Here is a 14584-nt window from a genome sequence, read left to right on the forward strand (position 1 = left end):
TGATGGAAACTCTGTCGGTTTCTCTTTCATTCCTTTGCTGATCCTCCCTGTCTGTCAGTGTCTGGTAGTTTCATTGTGAGTAAATATTGCTGAGGATCCCCCTTCCCTGTTCCTCACTTTATCCTTCAGTCCTTCTCTGTGTAACACTGACAGTGAATGGAGAGACTCTGACAGGAAATGTTTCCCTTTGAAAACACTCCACCTGGTGCAGGTCTGGTGAAACTGGAATACCCCCCATCCCAGTGTAAAATTGTGACATGGAACAGAACAGATACACACAGTTATTCAACACGTCGTGATGTATTAATCACCCTTGAAATGATCAAGATTTTGCAAATCAAAAACGTAGAGCTCTAATACCATATCCAATAAGTCCAACAACAGCAGCACCAGCAGCAGCAGGTGAACAAACAGCAGCACCACCAACAACAGCAGCACCACCAACAACAGCAGCACCACCAACAACAGCAGCAGCAGCCACTGCAGGAATACCAAGTACACCAAAATGATGGACCTGTGGGGTGAGATGACATCAGTGAGAGACAGAAACAGACACAACACTGAAGGTGTTTCCAGTGGCTCAGGGAATCCCAGCTTTATTCCCTCCGGCCAGTCACTGAGGGCATGACTCCAAGTGACCCTTCCCAATCCCCATCTGGTGAACAAGTGCCCCAGACTCCATTCCCATTCTCTGGAATATCCAGATCCCACCCAGTATGGGGCACCATTCCCCACATCCATATCCATTTGGGATGTTCCATACCAATCCACCCACCAAGGGCCTGGAGTAAAAACATCAGCTGTAACCTTTCACAATATCTTTATCCAAACCCACATCCACACACAGCTGGGAGCAGCTACTTTTCACTGGGGGCCACCGGGACTGTGTTGGCAGGATGACCTAGCCTGGGAGCTGAGGGGTTTAAGGCAGGAACCTTGTGTTCTCCTCAATGTTCTCAGTGACGGCACAGTCTCCTGGCCGAATGATGAAGGCACTATCTCCTCAATAGGCCCAGGGGTTGCTGGTGTGACTCTCCCAGTCGTTCTACTGTTTCCTCCCATTGGTTCTCAGTGTGTCCATTGGAGATGGAGGATTGCCCACAAACTTTAGGGAGCTCTCTCTGACCTCTCAGCTGCTCCACTGGCTTTTTTTCTTCTTCCAGTCCCCGGTTCCAAGCTGCAATCTGGCACATGAGGAGGCAGGACAAAGGCTGTCCTTCTTAATGGGACCCAGCACAGGAAGATCCCAAATCACAGTTCCCACAGGCCTTAAGAATATTTTCCCCTCCTTGTCTCAGTGTCTCACACACTTGGTGAGATCTCTGACTGGGAGACGAAGGACGAGATAGATCCCCACTTTATAATAACCTGTGGATCATGGAATCCACTCACCTGATATGATACAGATTTTCCGTATCGAAGCTCATTGACAAAGTGTTCACAATTTGCTGTTGTTACACTGTAATTCCTTCTCTTCCCAACCTGAGCTTCAGCATTTTTTAATATCTCCTTAACAGGTAAAGGTTTCCATTTGGCATCAGACTCGTTGTTGACTTTGTAGCGATTCCATCCAGCAACATCAATGAGGCGCTCTTTTTTAACCACACCATAGCCCGCTGAGCTGGAGGATGCAATCACTGATGCTGAATCAGGTGGTCCATCTAGTGAATATATGCAAGGAGCAATTAATTGTGAGTGTTAGAATGTTCAGGGCTTTTACAGATAACGAAATGGAACCTGGTTAGATACATGTGATTAAAAACCCTCTTTCAGATACAAGGGAAATCTCTCTGGCAGCTTAAAGACTAAATGCCTCTGGGAGTATCAGACAGCAATGAAAGGAACAGTGAGGGTTATTCCGTTCAGAGAGCTGAGCTGAGCTTTGCTCACAGAGGATTTAAGACAGCTTTTAACATCCTTTTCTGGTGCTAGAACTAAACGATGAGGCTGAACTGTACCCACGCTCAATGGTTTCCAATGCAGACTGTCTGTGCAAGCATCACCATGTGGTGGATTCCTGATGAAGGGCTTATGCTCGAAACGTTGAATTCTCTATTCCTGAGATGCTGCCTAACCTGCTGTGCTTTGACCAGCAACACATTTGCAGCTGTGATCTCCAGCATCTGCAGACCTCATTTTTTACTCGGTGGTCTGCTATGTTCCCATTGGAGGGAGGGTGTAATTAGAGTCAAACACTGTCCTGAGCCCAGATTCCTGGGGTCCCCCTTCCTCCACCAACACTGAGACATTTTACCATCAAACTTTGGAATTCTGGAATGTGGTGGTGTCATGGTAATGTCAATGGCCCAGGGGAATAGTCTGTGGACATCAGTATGAATCCCAGTAAAGCAGATGGTAACCTTTCAATTAGAGTCATTGAGATGTACAGCATGGAAACAGACCCTTCGGTCCAACCCGTCCATGCTGATCCAGATATCCCAACCCAATCTAGTCCCACCTGCCAGCACCCGGCCCATATCCCTCCAAACCCTTCCTATTCATATACCCATCCAGATGCCTCTTAAATGTTGTAATTGTACCAGCCTACACCACTTCCTCTGGCAGCTCATTCCATACACGTGCCACCCTCTGTGTGAAAAAGTTGCCCCTTAGGTCTCTTTTATATCTTTCCCCTCTCACCCTAAACCTGTGCCCTCTAGTTCTAGACTCCCCCACCCTAGGGAAAAGACTTTGTCTATTTCTCCCATCCATGCCCCTCATGATTTTATAAACCTCTATAAAGTCACCCCTCAGCCTCCGACGCTCCAGGGATAACAGCCGCAGCCTGTTCAGCCTCTCCCTGTAGCTCAAATCCTCCAACCCTGGCAACATCCTTGTGAATCTTTTCTGAACCCTTTCAGGTTTCACAACATCTTTCTGATAGGAAGGAGACCAGAATTGCACGCAGGTAGAATAAGAAGCTAGTTTAATGGCAGGCCATCTGTGTTAGTAATGTCCTTCAGGGAGGGAAACCTGACATCTTTACCTGGTCTGGCCTATATGTGACTCCAGGGGTTGACTGAGAATCACAAGCCATCTGCTCTTTGAGGGTGGCCCACCGTTCAGTTTCTGACCATGCTGACATTCCACAGAATCTTGTTGTGTTCTTGCCCCATTGAAGTCAATTCTCCACTAACTGATGTTTCTGTCTCTGGATTGGTGCATGGACCATTCTGAACCTGATAATACAGTGATTGCTGTCTCCTAAATGTTTCCCCACCCACTTGGTCCTGGTCATTTCCAAGGAGCAGGGAGAGAGCAGAGACAGACCTGGGCAGAGCCAGGAGAGAGGAATGGTTTCTCCGGGTTTGCTTCATTTCCTGTTGAAGAAGCCCAAATGTAACTGTCTTCAAAAGGATCGGAGTGGGACACAACCCCCTCCCCCCACCCCCCCTCCCTCCAGCTGGGGGTGTTACTGGTTGGCCCTAAGTGTAGTCCCTGGCTCTTGGTGCCTTTGTACTGAGTGTCTTCCTTTGCCATTTCACAGGGTAATGAAGACTAGGATCCAAGAGGCAAGATGGAGGTTAATAGCAGGGCTGACAAAATCCTTAGGAATACAGCTGGCACTGGGATAAAAAACACAGGAAGGGAACAGAAAAAGGGGAGAAAGGAAGAAAGTTCCAAACTGAGTTCAGCTACATGTCTGTAAATGCAGGGAGTATGGTCAATCAGATCAGGGAGTTACAGACACCGATAGCAATGTGGCAGTATGATGTTGTGATGGTGACGGAGAGCTAGCTAACGGAAGGGCCACACTGGATATTCCGTCTCGCTGGGTATAAGGTGTTCAGGAAAGGAGGAAGGGGAACTGTGGGGGTCAGGGAGGTCTGGAGAAGGAGGATGTCTCACTGCTTTGAAGGATGGTGTCAATTTGGTGAGAGCTATGGAGTACAGAGGGGACAGTGACATTGCTCAGTGTGGTGGAAAAGCATGTTGAAGAACAATCTGCTGGGATATTCAACCAACAGCCTGTATCCCAGAGCAGTTATAATGGGGTACTTCAATTAATTAAACCTATAGTGGGATACTGGTAGTGTGAGGGGCAGTGAAGGGCAAATGTTCCTGGATTGTGTTTGGGAGTGATTTCTCCAGCAGTATGTGTCCAGCCCAACAAGGAGTGCTGCATTGTTGGAGCTGCTCCTTGGAAATGAGCTGCCCAAGTGGGTCAGGAGTCAGTGGGGAAACATTTTGGGAGACAGTGGCCAGGTTCAGGCTGGTGCTGAAGAACAGCATGCAATAATCCAGAGAAAGAGACATCAATTAGCAAACTGCTGACTTCTGTGGGGCAGGAGCAGGTGGGAAGATCTCGTCACTTTTACCTGAAGTTAAGTGGATGACATATCCATCCCCAACATAGATGGCCCAGTGTGCATAAATACCTCGGAATATCTCAATCAAATCTCCAGGTTCAGGGTCAACAGATGCCTGGAACAAAGACATGTTTCATGTTCGAAATCAATGCCACCATGTAAGGGTCTGTTGATTGAACAGTTTCCTGCTTCTAATGATTTGGATACAGAATAACAACAGTGATGTAATTATCATCCAGTCCTCGAACCAGGAGGCACTGGAACGGTGATTCTACCATCCTGCTCTGTGATCACATTCCCAACTTGTACCTTGTAGATGGCGAACATGCTTTCGGGAGTCAGGAGGTGAGTTACTCACTCCAGGATTCCCAGTCTCTGATCTGGTCTCGGAGCCACTCTGTTTCTATGACCCCGACCTCTCACCCACCTCCTCACTTGATCCCCACACCACACCCCGATCTCCCACCCACCTCCTCCCTTGACCTGTTAATGTCTCTCTGACCTCACCACCTCCTCACTGGATCTATGATACAAAGACCTCTGATATAATGTCTTTAACAGTAGCTTCTCCAATCTTCCCTCTGACAGATATTAGACGAACTGGCCAGTCATCTCCTGCTTTATGTCTCCCTCTTTTTGAATCAAGAAATTACATTTGCTATCGTCCAATTAAATGCAACATTTCCCAAAACTAAAGATGCTTTTTGAAAATTCAAGCCATCGCTTTGAAGATCCCGGAAGAGGTCCATCAGGATCCAGGGTCTTTGAAGATCCCGGGAGAGGTCCGTCAGGATCCAGGGTCTTTGAAGATCCCAGGAGAGGTCCGTCAGGATCCAGGGTCTTTGAAGATCCCAGGAGAGGTCAGTCAGGATCCAGGGTCTTTGAAGATCCCGAGAGGTCCGTCATGATTCAGGGTCTTTGAAGATCCCAGGAGATGTCCATCAGGATCCAGGGCTTTGTCAGCCCATAATTCCAATAATTTACTCTGTGTTCCTTGCTTAGTGTTTGTGATTTTCTCGGAGTTCCACCCTGTCTTTTTGGATTTACAATGACTGATGGGATGTTATTTGTATCTGTGCAGTGAAGACTGATCCAACATATCTGCTCATTTCATCTGCCATCTTCTTAATTTCCAAATAATAAACTTCCCAAACTCACCTTTTATCAGACCAACACTTCCATTGTGAAATCTTCCCTTTTAAAATATGGAAATCCGATGATCTGTATTTTATATTTCCAGTTGGCGTTGTCTGATATTCTAATTTCACTCACCGCACCAATTAAGTGTTTTCTTTAAGTTTGATTCTATCTTTAACTCTTTCAGTTAAACACAGATGATGGGTCTGTCCACTGGGAGTTTTCTTTCTTGTTGAAATGATTCTATTCTGTAATTTCTGGAAAATCCTCTTCAAAGTCTGCTCTCCATCTCCACTGACTTCTCCCTCAACCTCATTTATAATTTCAATTTAATCAGCTCTGCTTGGAATCATATCATCCCTGCAGTGTGGAAAAAGGCCATTCATCCCATCGAGTCTGCACCTACCCCCTAGAGAGATCTCATCCAGACCTAGCCCCCTACCCTCCTCCCGTCACCCTGCATTTACCACGGTTAATTCACTCGAGCTGTACATTCCTAGACACTAGCACAACAAATCCATCCGAACCTGCACATCTTTGGACTATGGGAGGAAACCCACGTAGAGAAACCCATGGGAGGAGACGCAAATGCCATAGTGATGGTCGTCTGAGGCTGGAATTGAATCTGGGTCCCTGGCGCTGAGGCAGCAGTGCCAACCACTGAGCCACCGTGCTGCCTACCTGCTAACTGCCTGTAATATAGTTTCAAATATTAATGGAGGACTCAACCCTCTCTCCCCTAAACAGATTCTAAAGTTTATTCATAATGTGCTGTCTGCTCCTTCGAGCCACCCATCACTATGAAGTTACTCATGAATCTGACCTCATTGCTCAGTGAAATGCAGTTAGTATAGCCTATTACATTTATACAAGCATCGGGTCAGACAGTAGAGAAACAAACCCTTTGGGCCAACCATAATCCCAAACTAAACTAGCCCAACCAGCCTGCTCCTGGACAATATCCCTCTAAAATATTTCCTATTTATGAACTTATCTGTTAAACAAGTAACTATCCACATCCACCATTTCCTCAGGAGGTTCATTCTACACACGAATAACTCTGTTAAAAACTGCTCCTTGTATTTGAATAAAGCTTGCTTTTCACCTTAAAAATAGGCCCCCAGCTCTTACAATCCCACATCCTAGGGAAAACAGTCCCGCCAATCACCTTATCTATAGCCCTCGGTATTTTATAAACCTGTATAAAGTCGCCTCTAAACCTCCTTGACTCCAGTGAAAAAAGTCCCAGCCTACGCAGCCTCTCTTTATAACTCAAACCCTCCGATCCTGGCAACATCCTGGCAAATCCGAACCCTCTCCAGCTTTAATAATTTCCTTCCTAACACAGGATGACCAGAACTGGACACAGTGCTCCAGGAGAGGCCTCACCTGAAAATTGTTACAGGAATATCCAGAAGTCGTTCTCCTGCTTCGTGACATGCTGCTGTCCGCGATTGCTTTCTTCAAGTTAGTGCAACCTCTGCTAATGTGTAAAACCAAGCAGCCGTTTCCTGATCATCTCGTAGCTATTATAGTCATTTCCTGATTAACCACTGCATTTTCATCATGCCCCCCCCCACCACTGACAGATTGTATTGCTAGCCACGCACACCCAACAACAACCAACCTATTCCCGTAATCAGAGCAGACTCACTTTCGATTTAGATACTGGGGGGAAGATTGCTGGGGAATTTCACATGTAATATACTCTTGGGTGTATTCCTACCAGACAGGACCTACCTGTCTCCAGAAAGAGTTCCATTACACAGCAGGGGTTAGAAAGTCTCACACACAACTCTCCTGGAGTTGAATGGAGCTAGATTTTGTAAATATATTCATTAGCAATATAAAATTATTGAATAAAACAATTACAAATATCTATCATAAAAAGAAAAAAAACCACAAATTACAATCCAACTACTATCTACCAACTACTAACCTCCTCTATAATACAAAGCAAACCCTAACACTGTGCAGAGAAACACCAAAACAAGAAAGGAAAGCAAAAAGAAAAACAAAATAAACACAGAATAGAGAACAGCCATGCTCAGCGCAAGGCTCCTCACCAAAGGAACAGGACCACTGTATACATACCCGTATTAACTCGGGAAACCCCCTCCGGGGACCAGGGCTTGACAAATCTAACCATCCTGGTTAAACAAACTGCCCTAGTTAAGATAACTGACAAATCTATATCCAAATAACTCAAGTAGTGCTGCCATGTCTTATAAAAATGGTCTGTTGTGTGGTGCACCATGTGTGTACAAAAGTCCAAGGGAATGTGTTCCATAATTAATGTCTGCCATCCCAGCAAGCCCAGTGGGATCTCAGACACCCAGTTCATCAGAATATTCTTCCCCGCACAGTGTGTAAGAATATTAAATAGTTTCTTCCCATGTCCGTCTAAAGATGGTAAATTCGGTGGACCTAAGAGGAGAGATATTGGGTCTACTCTGACTTCAGTCCTCAATCCCTTCCCTATTTCTCCCACCACAGTGCTCCAGTAAACACGGAGCCTGTGGCCTGTCCAGAAGCAATGGGTAAGAGTACCTACACTTATTTTAGACAATAGGTGCAGGAGTAGGCCTTTCTGCCCTTCGAGCCTGCACCACCATTCAATATGATCATGGCTGATCATCCTTAATCAGTATCCTGTTCCTGCCTTATCTCTGTAACCCTTGATCCCACTATCCTTGAGAGCTCTATCCAACTCTTTCTTAAATGAATCCAGAGACTGGGCCTCCACTGCCGTCTGGGGCAGAGCATTCCACACAGCCACCACTCTCTGGGTGAAGAAGTTTCTCCTCATCTCTGTCCTAAATGGTCTACCCCGTATTTTTAAGCTGTGTCCTCTGGTTCGGCACTCACCCATCAGCGGAAACCTGTTTCCTGCCTCCAGAATGTCCAATCCTTTAATAATCTTATATGTCTCAATCAGATCCCCTCGCAGTCTTCTCAACTCAAGGGTATACAAGCCCAGTCACTCCAATCTTTACATTTGGGGCACACTGAGATGCCCCTTTTTTAAACTTGGCCAGATGGTCTGGTGCCAGATGAGCCCTGTGCAGAACTTTTAACTGCGTAACACATGTCCTGTCACAGATTGGGATCTTTCAAGTATTCTCCCATGTTTCAGAAGAGATCTCCACTCCCAGACCTCACACAACTGGTTCATATCCTGCCAGGCCCTGCCACCCAGCAGGCGATAGAGGGCACTAACTGAAAGGGTGCTTGTGGAACGTAGTAACAACCTCCCTGTATCGGGTTTGTAGGGCTTAGTGAGAAGTGTAGTCTTCTTCGGGATGAAATCCCTAACCTTCCTCACCTTCAGGGAGCCCGACAATTCCGAGATTTATCCTCTGGTCTCGATTTTCGAGGTCGTCGATATGGTTTCACAAGGCCCACACCCCTCACTCCAGCACCTGGATCCGACTGGGTGAGGACTCCATTGCAGCTTCCAAGGCCTTAGTTCGACCCTCCCCCTCCTCCAGCCTCTCCCCGAGGCCCTGCATCTCCTGCTCGTGCTTCTGCAGCATGGATGTGATAGGTTGGACCTGGGCAAGAATCTCCTCAATCACAGCCCCAAATTTCAAGGTCAGTCTCTCCATCACTGCAGCTAATTCCTGTGAGTCTGTCAGGTTCCGGGGGGGGGGTTCAGGAGAGGCTGTTGCTGCTGCAGTCTCTGGTGTGGGAGGTGCTGCAGGAGAGTGTCCTCCCTGCTGCTGTTTGCTCAATCCTTCTCACTCCCAAATATTAACAAATATGTGTTCTGTAAGGTTTTAAACTGATAATTCCAACAAATACGTTGGCCAGGGAGGGCAAAAAACACCAGGATGGGGTTGGGATATCTGGTCAGCATGGACGGCTGGGACCGAAAGGTCTGTTTCCATGCTGTACATCTCTATGGCTCTAATTGAAAGGTTACCATCTGGGCTCAGGACAGTGTCTCAGTCTAATTACACCCTCCCTCCAATGGGAACATAGCAGACCACCCAATGGTGATGCTTGCACAGACAGTCTGCATTGGAAATCATTGAGCATGGGTACAGTTCAGCCTCATCGTTTAGTTCTAGAACCAGAAAAGGATGTTAAAAGCTGTGTTAAATCCTCTGGGAGCAAAGCTCAGCTCAGCTCTCTGAACGGAATAACTCTCACTGTTCCTTTCATTGCTGTCTGATACTCCCAGAGGCATTTAGTCTTTAAGCTGCCAGAAAGATTTCCCTTGTATCTGAAAGAGGGTTTTTAATCACATGTATCTAACCAGGTTCCATTTCGTTATCTGTAAAAGCCCTGAACATTCTAACACTCACAATTAATTGCTCCTTGCATATATTCACTAGATGGACCACCTGATTCAGCATCAGTGATTGCATCCTCCAGCTCAGCGGGCTATGGTGTGGTTAAAAAAGAGCGCCTCATTGATGTTGCTGGATGGAATCGCTACAAAGTCAACAACGAGTCTGATGCCAAATGGAAACCTTTACCTGTTAAGAAGATATTAAAAAATGCTGAAGCTCAGGTTGGGAAGAGAAGGAATTACAGTGTAACAACAGCAAATTGTGAACACTTTGTCAATGAGCTTCGATACGGAAAATCTGTATCATATCAGGTGAGTGGATTCCATGATCCACAGGTTATTATAAAGTGGGGATCTATCGCGTCCTTCATCTCCCAGTCAGAGATCTCACCAAGTGTGTGAGACACTGAGACAAGGAGGGGAAAATATTCTTAAGGCCTGTGGGAACTGTCATTTGGGATCTTCCTGTGCTGGGTCCCATTAAGAAGGACAGCCTTTGTCCTGCCTCCTCATTTGCCAGATTGCAGCTTGGAACCGGGGACTGGAAGAAGAAAAAAAGCCAGTGGAGCAGCTGAGAGGTCAGAGAGAGCTCCCTAAAGTTTGTGGGCAATCCTCCATCTCCAATGGACACACTGAGAACCAATGGGAGGGAACAGTAGAACGACTGGGAGAGTCACACCAGCAACCCCTGGGCCTATTGAGGAGATAGTGCCCTTCATCATTCGGCCAGGAGACTGTGCCATCACTGAGAACATTGAGGAGAACACAAGGTTCCTGCCTTAAACCCCTCAGCTCCCAGGCTAGGTCATCCTGCCAACGCAGTCCCGGTGGCCCCCAGTGAAAAGTAGCTGCTCCCAGCTGTGTGTAGATGTGGGTTTGGATAAAGATATTGTGAAAGGTTACAGCTGATGTTTTTACTCCAGGCCCTTGGTGGGTGGATTGGTATGGAACATCCCAAATGGATATGGATGTGGGGAATGGTGCCTTGTGCTGGGTGGGACCTGGATATTCCAGAGAATGGGAATGGAGTCTAGGGCACTCGTTCACCAGATGGGGATTGGGAAGGGTCACTTGGAGTCATGCCCTCAGTGACTGGCCAGAGGGAATAAAGCTGGGATTCCCTGAGCCACTGGAAACACCTTCAGTGTTGTGTCTGTTTCTGTCTCTCACTGATGTCATCTCACCCCACAGGTCCATCATTTTGGTGTACTTGGTATTCCTGCAGTGGCTGCTGCTGCTGTTGTTGGTGGTGCTGCTGTTGTTGGTGCTGTTGCTGTTTGTTCACCTGCTGCTGCTGGTGCTGCTGTTGTTGGACTTATTGGATATGCTATTAGAGCTCTACGTTTTTGATTTGCAAAATCTTGATCATTTCAAGGGTGATTAATACATCACGACGTGTTGAATAACTGTGTGTATCTGTTCTGTTCCATGTCACAATTTTACACTGGGATGGGGGGTATTCCAGTTTCACCAGACCTGCACCAGGTGGAGTGTTTTCAAAGGGAAACATTTCCTGTCAGAGTCTCTCCATTCACTGTCAGTGTTACACAGAGAAGGACTGAAGGATAAAGTGAGGAACAGGGAAGGGGGATCCTCAGCAATATTTACTCACAATGAAACTACCAGACACTGACAGACAGGGAGGATCAGCAAAGGAATGAAAGAGAAACCGACAGAGTTTCCATCAGACACCAGGAAACATTCCATAGAAAGGAATGCTGACCCACCCCCCAGTTACCCCCCCATCCTCACCCCCACTCAGTGACCCCCCATCCTCACCCCCCTCAGTGACCCCCCATCCTCACCCCCCTCAGTGACACCCCCCATCCTCACCCCCCCTCAGTGACTCCCCCATCCTCACCCCCCTCAGTGACCCCCATCCTCACCCCCCTCAGTGACCCCCATCCTCACCCCCCTCAGTGACCCCCCATCCTCACCCCCCTCAGTGACACCCCCCCTCAGTGACTCCCACATCCTCACCCCCCTCAGTGACCCCCATCCTCACCCCCCCCTCAGTGACTCCCCCATCCTCACCCCCACTCAGTGACCCCCCCATCCTCACCCCCCTCAGTGACCCCCCATCCTCACCCCCACTCAGTGACCCCCCATCCTCACCCCCACTCAGTGACCCCCCTCAGTGACCCCCCATCCTCACCCCCCCTCAGTGACCCCCCCATCCTCACCCCCACTCAGTTACCCCCCCATCCTCACCCCCCTCCCAGTGACCCCCATCCTCACCCCCCTCAGTGACCCCCCCATCCTCACCCCCCCTCAGTGACCCCCCCCATCCTCACCCCCCTCAGTGACCCCCCCCATCCTCACCCCCTCCCAGTGACCCCCATCCTCACCCCCCCTCAGTGACCCCCCCATCCTCACCCCCCTCAGTGACCCCCCCATCCTCACCCCCCTCAGTGACCCCCCCATCCTCACCCCCTCCCAGTGACCCCCATCCTCACCCCCCCTCAGTGACCCCCCCATCCTCACCCCCCTCAGTGACCCCCCCATCCTCACCCCCTCCCAGTGACCCCCATCCTCACCCCCCTCAGTGACCCCCCATCCTCACCCCCCTCAGTGACCCCCCATCCTCACCCCCCTCAGTGACCCCCCCCATCCTCACCCCTCAGTGACCCCCCCATAGTGACCCCCCCCATCCTCACCCCCCTCAGTGACCCCTCCCCCCGGCCGTTCCCCAGGCGCTTTCTCCGACAATCCCTGACTCCGAGTTTCCCGCGCGAACTCCTCCCGCTCCTTTAACCCGGTCTTCCAATATCCCGGCGACCCCCGTGCCGGCAAACCTCCACAATCCCGGCGACCCTCGCGCGCCCCGCTCCCGGGGGACCAACCTGCAGCCAGTGTTGAGACAGCCGGAGGACCGGTGTAGCTCCCCCTGGCGGCCGGGAGGAGGAGCGACACCTGCCTTGCTCCTCCAGGATCCAATGGGCATTAACTCATTGCAAACTGCAGGAGGCTGCTGCAGAAACATGTTGATTCCCTCACAGCATCCAACCAATGGCTGCAGGGGGGAGGGGCCACTGAGGGGAGGGGTCACAGAGGGTGGAGGGGTAGCTGAGGGGGGTGAGGATGGGGGGGTCACTGAGGGGGGTGAGGATGGAGGGTCACTGAGGGGGGTGAGGATGGGGGGGTCACTGAGGGGGGTGAGGATGGGGGGGTAACTGGAGGGGGGTGAGGATGGGGGGTAACTGGAGGGGGGTGAGGATGGGGGGGTCACTGAGGGGGGTGAGGATGGGGGGGTCGCTGATGGGGGTGAGGATGGAGGGGTCACTGAGGGGAGTGAGGATGGGGGGGTCACTGGAGGGGGGTGAGGATGGGGGTGTTCGCTGAGGGGGGTGAGGATGGCGGGTGTCACTGAGGGGGAGTGAGGATGGGGGGTCACTGAGGGGGGTGAGGATGGGGGGGTTCGCTGAGGGGGGTGATGTTGGAGGGGTCACTGAGGGGGGTGAGGATGGGGTGGTCGCTGAGGGGGGTGAGGATGGGGTGGTCGCTGAGGGGGGTGAGGATGGGGGGTCGCTGAGGGGGGTGAGGATGGGGGGTCGCTGAGGGGGGTGAGGATGGGGGTCACTGAGGGGGGTGAGGATGGGTCACTGTGGGGGTGAGGATGGGGGGTCGCTGAGGGGGGTGAGGATGGGGGGTCGCTGAGGGGGGTGAGGATGGAGGGGTCACTGAGGGGGGTGAGGATGGGGGGTCACTGAGTGGGCGTGAGGATGGGGGGTTCACTGAGTGGGGGTGAGGATGGGGGCATCGCTGAGGGGGGTGAGGATGGGGAGGTCACTGAGGGGGGGTGAGGATGGGGGGGTCACTGAGGGAGGGTGAGGATGGGGGGGTCACTGAGGGGGTGAGGATAGGGGGTCACTGAGGGGGGTGAGGATGGGGGGGTTCGCTGAGGGGGGTGATGTTGGAGGGGTCACTGAGTGGGGTGAGGATTGGGTGGTCGCTGAGGGGGGTGAGGATGGGGGTCACTGACGGGGGTGAGGATGGAGGGGTCACTGAGGGGGGTGAGGATGGGGGGTCACTGAGTGGGGGTGAGGATGGGGGGGTCACTGAGTGGAGGTGAGGATGGGGGGGTCGCTGAGTGGGGGTGAGGATGGGGGGGTCGCTGAGTGGGGGTGAGGATGGGGGGTCTCTGAGGGGGGGTGAGGATGGGGGCGTCACTGAGTGGGGGTGAGGATGGGGGGGTCACTGAGTGGGGGTGAGGATGGGGGGTCTCTGAGGGGGGTGAGGATGGGGGGTCACTGGGGGGGTGAGGATGGCGGGGTCACTGAGGGGGGGTGAGGATGGGGGTCACAGGGGTGTGAGGATGAGGGGTCACTGAGGGGTGTGAGGATGGGGGTCACTGGGGGGAGTGAGGATGGGGGGGTCACTGAGGGGGGGTGAGGATGGGGGGTCACTGAGGGGGGGTGAGGATGGGGGGTCACTGAGGGGGGTGAGGATGGGGGGGTAACTGGGGGGTGGGTCAGCATTCCTTTCTATGGAATGTTTCCTGGTGTCTGATGGAAACTCTGTCGGTTTCTCTTTCATTCCTTTGCTGATCCTCCCTGTCTGTCAGTGTCTGGTAGTTTCATTGTGAGTAAATATTGCTGAGGATCCCCCTTCCCTGTTCCTCACTTTATCCTTCAGTCCTTCTCTGTGTAACACTGACAGTGAATGGAGAGACTCTGACAGGAAATGTTTCCCTTTGAAAACACTCCACCTGGTGCAGGTCTGGTGAAACTGGAATACCCCCCATCCCAGTGTAAAATTGTGACATGGAACAGAACAGATACACACAGTTATTCAACACCTCGTGATGTATTAATCACCCTTGAAATGATCAAGATGTTGC

The 14584-nt window shown here is 50.6% G+C and overlaps 2 protein-coding genes across 2 annotated transcripts; one reads left to right on the forward strand and one right to left on the reverse strand.

Moving 5' to 3' along the window:
• Positions 1-241: 241 nt before the first annotated feature.
• LOC132836170 (phospholipase A and acyltransferase 3-like) lies at positions 242-4637 on the reverse strand. The gene is made up of 4 exons (XM_060855498.1): positions 4620-4637; positions 4320-4425; positions 1393-1661; positions 242-514 (listed from the first exon to the last, which is right to left on the reverse strand). Exons 1-4 carry the CDS (start codon positions 4635-4637, stop codon positions 338-340), a joined length of 570 nt encoding a protein of 189 aa, XP_060711481.1. The 3' UTR covers positions 242-337.
• Positions 4638-6885: 2248 nt separating this feature from the next.
• LOC132836171 (phospholipase A and acyltransferase 3-like) lies at positions 6886-11094 on the forward strand. The gene is made up of 4 exons (XM_060855499.1): positions 6886-6969; positions 8939-9041; positions 9788-10056; positions 10936-11094. The coding sequence occupies exons 1-4, from the start codon at positions 6886-6888 to the stop codon at positions 11092-11094; spliced, it is 615 nt and encodes a 204-aa protein (XP_060711482.1).
• Positions 11095-14584: the final 3490 nt, after the last annotated feature.

Source organism: Hemiscyllium ocellatum, chromosome 46 (assembly GCF_020745735.1).
Source record: "Hemiscyllium ocellatum isolate sHemOce1 chromosome 46, sHemOce1.pat.X.cur, whole genome shotgun sequence".
Classification (NCBI taxonomy): Eukaryota; Metazoa; Chordata; class Chondrichthyes; order Orectolobiformes; family Hemiscylliidae; genus Hemiscyllium; species Hemiscyllium ocellatum.

What these genes read in the sequence shown, in the direction of transcription:
- LOC132836170 (XM_060855498.1), bottom strand. An exon ending in TGTCATCCACTTAACTTCAG is followed by an intron (nt 1,662 to 4,319) that starts GTAAAAGTGACG and finishes TATATTCACTAG; the next exon opens with ATGGACCACCTGATTCAGCA. An exon ending in GAAAATCTGTATCATATCAG is followed by an intron (nt 515 to 1,392) that starts GTGAGTGGATTC and finishes CTCACCCCACAG; the next exon opens with GTCCATCATTTTGGTGTACT.
- LOC132836171 (XM_060855499.1), top strand. Translation starts at nt 6,886, where the DNA reads ATGCTGCTGTCCGCGATTGCTTTCTTCAAGTTAGTGCAACCTCTGCTA. An exon ending in AGCCGTTTCCTGATCATCTC is followed by an intron (nt 6,970 to 8,938) that starts GTAGCTATTATA and finishes CCCCTCCTCCAG; the next exon opens with CCTCTCCCCGAGGCCCTGCA. An exon ending in TCACAGCCCCAAATTTCAAG is followed by an intron (nt 9,042 to 9,787) that starts GTCAGTCTCTCC and finishes TATATTCACTAG; the next exon opens with ATGGACCACCTGATTCAGCA.